Genomic DNA, 10,006 nt, shown 5'->3' with positions numbered 1-10,006 from the left:
GTGTGTCGAGTGGATGGGACTCTGTGTGTGACTGTGAGACTGTGTGGAAGTGGGTGCTACGCACTAGTGTGGATAAGGTGAGCTTTTCTTTACTGTGCAAAGTGCACGGTTGCTTAGAAAAGTCAGGTTAATTATTCATTACAATTGCTGTTTTCACAGTAGTTGGCATGTTAGACTGATGAACCTTTCATGGTGCCTTGTTGCAGAACAGCCCCAGTTTAAGGTGCAGGTGAAGACACCCCCAGAGGTCGTGATGTGGAATGACCTCCTCGGGACTGTGACTGCTCTGTGAGTCAGGCTTTAAAACAACAATGTGATACAAAACCACATGTAAATTCTACTGTTTCACATGAATAATATGTATTCCCAGACACACCAATGGGCAGTCTGTCAAGGGGATCCTCAACGTAACAGTAACTCCAATATCTGCTTTGTACAACAATTTCAGTTCATCCATTATCGTTAATGCAACCAAAGAGGTGAGACGTTTGTACTAAAATTACAGAGTGAAACTAACAGCAAAGCAGCCGAATCCAGTTTGAGCCAGTCACTGTTCAATCCAAAATGGATATTCGTCTTTTCGGATTGACGCTGACAAATCGTGTTTACCTGTTTCAGATTCATGGGTCAACCCAGTTTCTCTTCCTAAAAGATGATCTGAAATGGCAGCACAGGCCAACAGATCTTGTGGATTCTAAGTATCACACCAATGAAGGCCTTCGTATTACAGCATGGGTTACAGAAATATCTACTGGTAAGGTGTACATATATCTATATAATCCTTTATTTAACCACATTGACATTTCCATCTCTTTTACAAGTGAGTCCTGGCTAGCATAGATAGTTAACAAGGCAAAAAAAAAAAAAAACTGTTGTGTAGATGAGTGTAAATAAATTGGTTAAAAAATGAATTGCAACCTATCAATCTGTGACTTAAAGTTTGATCTATATATGTATTCAGTATAGTTCAAATGTTAAAATATATTTTCCTGTCTTTTACCAAGGATTAATAATCAATAAGACAGTGGACGTGCACCTGACAGAAAATACATACCGCCTTGAATTCTACGATGTCCCACATGTTCTGAAGCCATCCTTACACTTTTCCACGAATGTGAGTGTAGAAATCATTGGGCCCTCCAGAATTATTGGATAATTTACCTTGGTAAAGATGACCGAAAATGACCATGAAACAATGCCATTATTGTTAATCAGCTTGATTTTAAAATCAGAATGTGAGAGGAATCTAAATATTGAGGTAACATTGTTCAAAGAGCACCTTGACATTTTTATGAAGCTCTAATAGAACCTTTACCTTTGATATAAATTTGCTTTCAATTTCACCTGAGTCAGAAAAGCCTCTATTTTGGAACAAAGGTTCTATTCTACTTTGAGAATAAAGACTCTACTTTTAGGAAGACATAAATGTCAGTGCAAGGAGTTTGGTACTTCATTGGACCTTTGATTGGAAGTGAGTTCTGTGGCTAGATGTCAGGTCCTGAACAGAGTAGAGGCTAGATGACCACATAGTTTGTTGGCATTGAGGTGATATCTAATTCTAGTGTTGAAACCATGCTGATCCCATGATTTGAACAACTTCTGCAATTCTCCGACTGTGATCGTTGGAGGACTTTCTCCTCTTGAATCATCCTCCTCACAACTTGAGGGCCAAATATGCATGGGTCCCCTTCCAGGTAGGTGTATCACAGCTTCAGTACATTTTATTATTGCCCTGATATTGGAGAAGAGTATTTGTAGGCGAATAGCTATTTTCAGGCAAGCATTTTGTCTCATTTTATTTTTGTGTTTATGTGTCTCCCATCAAGCTGATAAACAATTAAATCTGTTCGTAGTTTTTTTTGCTCGTCTTTGCCAAGGGTGCCAGGAAGCTGTGTGGAGGAAGCTGTGTTGCCTTAGAGTTAATACGTAAATCCGTCCTTGTAGTCACTAGTGAATCAAACACATTATACCTTCCTTCAGCTAAAAATATCCAGGTACAACAATGAACGTCTGACCCAAGTGGATCTGTGGAACACTGTGCTCGTTGACATCTTCAATGGAACATCCACGTCCAGAGGACAGGAACAACGGCAACCTTTCAACTCTCACACTCTACAAGACAATATGGAGGACTTTGAAATCTATATGCGTATGAACCTCTCGGTTCCTGCGGATGGGCTGGTACACATTGAGTTCCGGTTACAGGAACATGTAGAAATGCTTTTTGTCCAGGTGAATAGACCCTGTTTTATGTGTTACTCTGCATACCACTGGACTATCAAATAGCAACACAATTAACCTTTTGGAAACAGACCTGAACAATGTAATTAATCAAGTATCAATTGTCACGTGTCAGGTAATCAGTAAATCTAAACAATGTGCAGACAACCAAATGTATGCTCCAGCTTGTAAAAAGAGACATATTCCTCTAATGGGACTGAAGATTAAGATTTGCTTACTACAACAAAGTCCCTTGTCACCAGTCTATGTGAATAAACATGAAATGTGCATCATAACAATATCTTGGAACATGGGACCAAGGACACTGCACGCGTGCCTTCGGTCTGACACACAACACCACACAAGATCAGATTTGGTTTTTGTTCTCTGCAGGCCACATACATGGGCAGTAAAACATCTCTGGAGATCTACAGTAGTAATCACTCCTCTCCCACTGGATCATATGTCCAGATCCAACCCATTCACTCTACACCAGAGGTGACATATTATCATCCATATTAGATCACTAAAACATGTCGTCTCTGAATGAAACTGACCTTCATATGAGGTGTCCGGTGTCTTTTTTTCTCTGTATGTTCCAGATTGGAAAACCTCTTCATTTATATGTAGAAAGTACTTTCCAACTGACAAAGCTCCACTATGTTGTAAGTATTTCTCTCGGTTTGTGAGACTGTGGAGCTCTTTGGGGTGACCTCTGACCCCTGGCCAATCGTGTCATCGACTTGCAGGTGACATCTATGGGTCAGGTGGTGGCTGCTGGCATGGCAACCTCTTCCCACTTTGATCTGATCCCTGCTGTGTCCTGGCGACCAGAGGCCTGCATCATTGTGTACTGTGTCCAACATGGAGAGGTCATCAACGATGCCATGGATGTCTTCATCAAGCCTGATGGAGTCCTAAAGAACCAAGTAACTGACCTTTACTCACTACAAAAATTTATTTGAAACCTTCTGATGTCAGTACAGAGTTCCTCCATAGTCATTTTATCAATTCTGTCAGGAGCCGCCTGGCTCTGGAGCCCATGTGTCTTTCCTCCCCGTCTTTCTCTCCATGCCTGTCTCCCTCTCCATACCTGTCTCCCTCTCCATACCTATCTTTCTCTGCTTCCAACTGTCCAGTCATGAATGTAATAAAACTAAAAGAACCCATTGAAATGAATGCAGGGTGTTGACGGTTTTAGTAGTACCCAGTGGGGCGGGCATCTTCATATGTCCATGTATCTCCAGGTATCACTGAGCTGGAGCAGCAAGAAAGTGAGGCCGGGGGAGGAGGTGTCCCTCACAGTCCATGTGCTTGAACCCGGCTCCCTGGTTGGTATTATGGTGGTGTCTGCGGAGGATGAGGACATTGACGGTGACATCGCAGAAGGGGAGGTAGGAGACCCCGACAATAACTGGACATCTTCTCCAGCCTCGGAAACTACCCTGTTGGGTGTAGTAAAGTTAGTTGTTTTGTTGGTTGGTGATGGTGTTTCCAGAAGGTGAGGAAATAGTATTGTAGGCTGTAATAGAGCAGGTTGTATTGTTGTGGGGTGATGGTGTTTCCAGAAGGTGGGGAAATGGCCTTGCGGGTTGTAATAGAGCCGGTTGTATTGTTGTGAGGTATTGGTGTTGTTTGTAATAGATGGTGGTAACTCTAGTGTTGTGGGCGGATTTGTGCTTAGGTTTTAGGGAACCTGACTGAATACTTCAGGGACATAGAAATTCACAAGAATGGAATGACTCGATGGAAGGACAGCCCGCTCTCCATTTTCACGGTATGAATGCCTCACATTGTGTCTTGCTGAATAGACCACATTGAGCACAGAATAACCCAAAGCCTGGCCTCACTGTGATTCTGGGTTATTTAGCATGTTCTGTTACATCAGACAGACCGCACTCACATCTTCATAGACGATAGTAAAGACTTGGAGTGGAGCCTCTAAGGATATAATGTGTTGTTTGGCTATGATCCAGGAGTTGTAATACCAACGTAACAATGCAGTTGAAATTCCACACACATATACGCCGAATACAAAACCTGTGCAATTTGTATAAACAGGTCCAGAGTGTCTGGTGTACAATGTTGTTTTTCAATCCTTAGGCTTCCCACCTGGTAGTACTGACGGATGCCGGTTTGCATAAAACAGAAGATTTAGAAGATACTGAAACGGGTACGAAAACAATTACAATCCACATGTGCAATCCATTTGAATAAGCACTATTATTAAATGAACTCTTCTTTGTCTTATGCTTTGAGCTTTGAGTTCAAATACATTTTACATTTCTGGCTCCCTCTTGTGGGAACATTGCATACTACACAAAGGTTTCTAACTCCAGGAACCCCGATCTTGGGGAGTAATGTTGTTTTCTTTTATACAAGGTGGTTAATTGTCTCCACCTGGTATCCTAGGTCTGAATGAGTCGCTGATTTAAGGGCTAGAGTTGATAACCGCTGTTTAAGAGAACGGTCCAAGCTGTGTAACAGCAGCCTATGAAGTATTTATCCACCAGATACTATGGAGGGAAAGGCACTAATGAGGGCAGAGCTCTGGGAGAACTGGACTCCCTCCGTGGAACGGGGGTCTGAAACCTGGCTGTGGCTGGACACCAACATCAGGTGGGCTGTAGCACATGCACAGATGCAGAACAGAAGATTTGCTGGAAAATGCACAAGGCTACAGTCTACTGTCATTGCTATTGAAAACATGAATCCGGGCCTGGTTGATGACATACTTCTTCCCTTGTGTGCATCAGTGAGTCAAGAAGTCTTCACATGCCTGTTCCAGACAGCATTACTTCCTGGAGAGCTGTGGCGTTTGTCATGTCTGAGAACCTGGGCTTGGGCCTCACATTGAAACCACAGATGGTATTTGCTATTCTTATTGCTAGAGTCACTATGGGGAGCTACTGTATATATTTAATTATATTAAATCTCAATGGGATTGTAATACATGAACAGTTGGCTACGATTCCTTAAATATATTTTAGGGCATGTATTAAGGGAAATCTGATCTCTGAGGATGGAATCAGATTTTTCCATGTCTTTCTCAGCTAAAGGTGTCCAAGGACTTCTCTCTATCTCTGGATATCCCAGAATGCATCACCAGAGGAGAGCAGCTTGTTCTCGAGGTCAACCTCTTCAACCATCTAGAACAAGACTTGGAGGTCAGTCAACTCTGCTGAGTAGACAAAACATGGGGGAGCCAAGTGTTTTTGTTTGAACCTTAACAATCTAACCATGAACTGTGATTTGTTACAAACTGTCAACCAAAACCCAAGTTGTTCTCTGAAAATGGCTTAGAAATCAACACTGTTGTCCCATTCTCTTGATGGCAAACATCCATCATTGTTTCTCGTTCCAACAGGTCATTGTTTGGGTTGCTGAGAACCAGAGCTTTCAGGGTGCTGTGGGAGACAATGACCTTTTCTCTACGGTGATAGCACGTACAGTGACTTTAAAGAGCAAGTGTGGCGCCGCCACTCTTTTTCCCATCAGGCCCCTGGTTTATGGAGAGATTATGATGACTGTTAAAGCTCAAGCTGGACAGGTCTCGGAAGAGATTGTTCGCAGAGTGCTTGTGAAGGTACAACTTTCGGAATAGTTTCATGATGGAGCTTAGTTTCCAACTTACAAAATGGAGTCTTGATGCTTTTAAAAATATCCCTCTGTCCACCTTTGATACACCCTTCCAGTTTCCTCTCTCCTTAAGTTTCCACAGACTAGTGTTCATTTGAACTAGATTTCCATTTGAAACCGATCCAGTAACCACTGTGTGTGTCCTCCCAGCCCGAGGGTAAAGAACAGTGGTTCTCTGAGACACTGTTTCTGGAGGTGCCTCCGTCAACGCGGAACCTGTCCAGACAGCTCCACTTCTCCTTTCCCCAAGAAGTGCTGCCAGGCAGCCAGAGGGCTCACATAACAGTGGTTGGTATGTACTCATCCCTACCGTGTAGCATTCATCTTTTGTTATCACCAACACAGCTCTGTTTTCTGTTTAGGTGTCACGTGAACTCAACCACAGCGCACAGCCATGTTTCATTTTGTGTTTAGACGATGGACCATGCCGGGCAGGCACATGGCCCAGAAAGAGCTGTCGTTAACAGTGTTGGGTGTGAAATGTCCTGGCAAAACTATATTTGTGGCAAGCCAACTCAGAGCAGCTGCTCGGTTGTTTGTTATGATCACCAATTTAGTCCGGCAGTGTTGAGTATTTCTCAACTTAGAATACTAACATTTGACGTCAAATCGTGTGGTCTTGGGTGTTTACTGAACAATGCATTTTTCATCTGTTCTTAACGCCAAGGGCATTCCAGCATCTTCCTCTTTGTTATTTTCTTGTCTCGCTGACATGTTTTGGTCTTTTATAACCACTTTTTCTTGTCTCTCCCTCTGATCTTACATTCTCCTTCTCTTCTGTCTAGGGTGTCTGGTCTGAAATGTCCTCTCACGAGATGACAAATTAGTTTTCCCGTCTAAAATAACCGGTGTCAAAATTAGCACCACGTTTTTTGGGTTGTGTAATGTCGGTCGAGGTCCTCCCGTCCCGTTTAATGTGTGTGTGCGTGCTATGAAAGGTGATGTCTTGGGCCTGTCCATCGCGGGGCTGGGCTCGCTCGTTCAGATGCCTCATGGCTCCGGAGAGCAAAACATGATCCACTTCGCACCCGCCGTCTATGTGTTGCAACACCTGGCACAGTTTAACCAGTCCAATGAGGGGATCCGCGGCAGGGCTCTCTCACTCATGATGGAAGGTGAGCACTGACACCGTGAGTGCCCTGGTTAGCTCGGTGTGATATGACCCATGCTCCACAGTGGTGAGGTGATCAAATCTCAGTTCAAATGTTGTATCCGTAATGGGGTTGCATTGTGACTACCACGGCGTCTCACTCCTCTGTTCAGGTTATCAGAAAGAACTGTCATTTCAGAGAGACGATGGTTCTTTCAGTGCATTTGGAGACAGAGACAAGTCTGGCAGTACCTGGTAGGTAAAAAATAATAAAAATAAATGAATGGTTTTCGGTTCAGACTGAAGGCATTCTTTTTTACATTTCTGCTCTCACACTTTTTTTTGGTGTCCAGGCTGACAGCATTTGTCCTGAGGTGTTTCCTGCAGGCCCAGTCCTTTATGGAGATTGACCAGAGTGTTGTCACAAGGGCCCTGGGCTGGTTGGTTCAGCAGCAGAGATCCTATGGAGAGTTTGTTGAGGTGGGCACGCTCATAAACACTGAGCTGCAGGGAGGCCTGGATGGACCCGTCTCTCTCACTGCATACGTACTGATGACATTGCTGGAGGACAAGATCTACATGGTGAGGAAAGCAAAAGTTTGCTTCGTCCACTGTATGTCGACAGGAAGGTTGAGATTGTGCGACATCTTATTGAAAGCTAACGTCCAAAGTCCAGCGTCCACACGTTTTCTGTCACTGTCACGCTGTCCCCCACTGTCTTATTTGCGCAGAGCATGTTTCAAGCAAACGTGTCCATTGCCAAGACCTTTCTGGAAGACAGAGTGGCCAGCGGGGTGTCCAGTAACTACAGCCTGTGTCTGGTGGCCTACGCCCTGTCTCTAGCCAACAGTCGTGTGGCCGACAAAGTCTTGACGGAGCTCATGAGGAGAGCTGATTTCAGAGGTGACAGTATGTTGCCAGGGAGGAGACAGATTCCAGCCGTGATGGCTCATGACTGGGTGTTGATAATCTATGCTGTTTTTGAGTGATCCGTTGAGTAACTGTACGATCTCAGCCATCAACACCAGCCATGTGATATAATGCGTGTGTGCATACTGTTGATGAGGTGATAGCAACCCATCTACCTGAGAGACCCTGTTTGACCGGACTGTCCCTTCAGATGGTGTCCCAGCCTGGAGGACGTCTAGCGTAGAGGTAACTGACTCGTGGCAGCCACGCGCAGCAGATATAGAAATGGCGGCCTATGTACTGCTGGCCCTAAACCAGCAGGCCAGAATTGAGGAAGGCTTCGACCTCATGAAGTGGCTGAGCCAGCAGAGGAACCACCTGGGAGGTTACGGGAGCACACAGGTCAGACCCTAACCTTACATGCTGTAGAATACCGTCAGGCCTTCCTTTTCTCCTGGCCATGTTCTTCTATAGCCCTGTCTCAGTCTGTAAGTGAACGTTTTCCTGTTGTTTTACAAAGATACCAGCGTTGACTCTTCCCTCTCTCAGGCCACAGTGGTGGCCTTAAAGGCTCTGTCTGTCTATGCTGCTTTAAGTGGAGCACATGCCATTGATTTGGAGATAGAAGTGTCTACATCAGCCTCTCCTAAGCTGTCCCACTTCATCATCAACTCCTCAAACCACCTGGTTAACCAGAACAAAGAGGTAGAACATTTGCCCAAAGTAGTAGTCTTCACATGTTTCAAGATGGCAGTTGCATGACAGTTATACAATATGTTACATTATCTGTTATCTGACACCATATACAGTAAAATAGCCCCCGTATAAAGCCCCAGGCTGTAGTATTAAGCATTTTTTTTATTTTTCCAGATAGACGCTGAAAATGATTTAGTCATCGACATATTTATGGAGGGGAGAGGATTCGCCTTGTTTCAGGTATTGTATTCAGGGATCCACATCGATGGCTGAAGAGATTTTTGTCCAAAATCTTTTTGTGCACCATTCTCTATCATTTTTTGTCCTCTAATATGTTATCCCATAATCGAAAAACACCTCAGGTTATAAGTTTTTCATGTATAACATGAGGCTCCTCTCTTGTGTCTACAAGCTCTCTATCATTGTGGTATTCTTTTGGATAGGTAGTCCTTCTGGATAAGAGTGGCTGCTAAATTATATAAATGTAATTATTATAAATAAAATACAAGGTTTAAAGTACTTTATTTTGAAGGTATTACAGTGTATATATTTACAGAGCTACTTACATGAGTAACAAACTAACTTCTACCTTCTCTCTTGTCGGTCAGCTGAATGTTTTCTACAGCATGAAGTACAAAGTGCTATTTGAAATGAGCCCCGCTAACAAAGAGGATGAAAGTTTCTCTCTCGACGTCAAGGTGATTGATGACGAGAATGACCTGGACCATATTATGTTATCTGTATGCACCAGGTAACTGTCATCTCTATTGAAATGTTTTGCCCATTTGTATTCAGGCTTAAACTTTATCTGTTACATACAGTGGCCCTGTTTTGAATCGCAAATAGTTTTGACAGTTGTAGTAATATACATCCACCATGTACAATGATGTCATCCACTTCTGTGTTAGTCTTTTGGCGAGCCAGAGGATAGCTCAGACAGGTATGGTGCTGTTGGAGGTGGGCGTGCTCAGTGGCTTTACTCTGGCCCCAAACGCCGTTGCCGTGGGAGACCTGATAAAGAAAATAGTGAATGCTTCTGGAAAAGTTATCCTGTATTTATATTCAGTAAGTTGACTTCATCCTTCTGTTCAGATATAATAGCAGCAAAGTTTCGCAATGGATTTTCTTTACGCTGGACGTTTAATTTGTGTCTTGTGACAACCAAATTATTTTATGTGCAGCTGACCACAAAAGAGGTGTGCATCAAATTCCCAATGATAAGGGTGTTTAAAGTGTCTCGTGTGCAAGATGCTGTTGTTCAGGTCTACGACTACTATGAACCTAGTGAGTAACCGTCAAAACAGATAATCAGCCATTAAGACAGTCATCCATTCTTATTCTCCCTCTGGTTATCAACACAATATTTATCCACGCAGATTTTATCCACACCGAAATGTATCCACACAATATTTGTCCACACAATATTTATGAACACAATATCTATCCACAAAA

The 10,006-nt window shown here is 43.4% G+C and overlaps 1 protein-coding gene across 1 annotated transcript; it reads left to right on the top strand.

The window, feature by feature from the left end:
* The first annotated feature begins 263 nt into the window (after nucleotides 1-263).
* cd109 (CD109 molecule) lies at nucleotides 264-9,892 on the top strand. Its single transcript, XM_034297269.1, has 26 exons — nucleotides 264-288; nucleotides 371-479; nucleotides 619-754; nucleotides 1,005-1,114; nucleotides 1,981-2,232; nucleotides 2,614-2,718; nucleotides 2,823-2,885; nucleotides 2,970-3,149; nucleotides 3,468-3,614; nucleotides 3,905-3,997; nucleotides 4,324-4,393; nucleotides 4,734-4,839; nucleotides 4,977-5,088; nucleotides 5,274-5,387; nucleotides 5,588-5,806; nucleotides 6,010-6,151; nucleotides 6,798-6,974; nucleotides 7,123-7,204; nucleotides 7,303-7,531; nucleotides 7,681-7,852; nucleotides 8,070-8,260; nucleotides 8,408-8,563; nucleotides 8,729-8,794; nucleotides 9,163-9,305; nucleotides 9,463-9,619; nucleotides 9,736-9,892. Exons 5-26 carry the CDS (start codon nucleotides 2,125-2,127, stop codon nucleotides 9,844-9,846), a joined length of 2,943 nt encoding a protein of 980 aa, XP_034153160.1. The 5' UTR covers nucleotides 264-288; nucleotides 371-479; nucleotides 619-754; nucleotides 1,005-1,114; nucleotides 1,981-2,124; the 3' UTR covers nucleotides 9,847-9,892.
* The last annotated feature ends 114 nt before the right edge of the window (nucleotides 9,893-10,006 follow it).

This window comes from Esox lucius, chromosome 15 (assembly GCF_011004845.1).
Source record: "Esox lucius isolate fEsoLuc1 chromosome 15, fEsoLuc1.pri, whole genome shotgun sequence".
NCBI lineage: Eukaryota > Metazoa > Chordata > Actinopteri > Esociformes > Esocidae > Esox > Esox lucius.
The sequence above is the reverse complement of the archived record's forward strand: the minus strand, read 5'-3'. Positions and strand labels throughout refer to the sequence as shown.

What these genes read in the sequence shown, in the direction of transcription:
- cd109 (XM_034297269.1), top strand. Translation starts at nt 2,125, where the DNA reads ATGGAGGACTTTGAAATCTATATGCGTATGAACCTCTCGGTTCCTGCG. An exon ending in GTGACATCGCAGAAGGGGAG is followed by an intron (nt 3,615 to 3,904) that starts GTAGGAGACCCC and finishes ATTTGTGCTTAG; the next exon opens with GTTTTAGGGAACCTGACTGA. An exon ending in GACAAGTCTGGCAGTACCTG is followed by an intron (nt 7,205 to 7,302) that starts GTAGGTAAAAAA and finishes TTTGGTGTCCAG; the next exon opens with GCTGACAGCATTTGTCCTGA.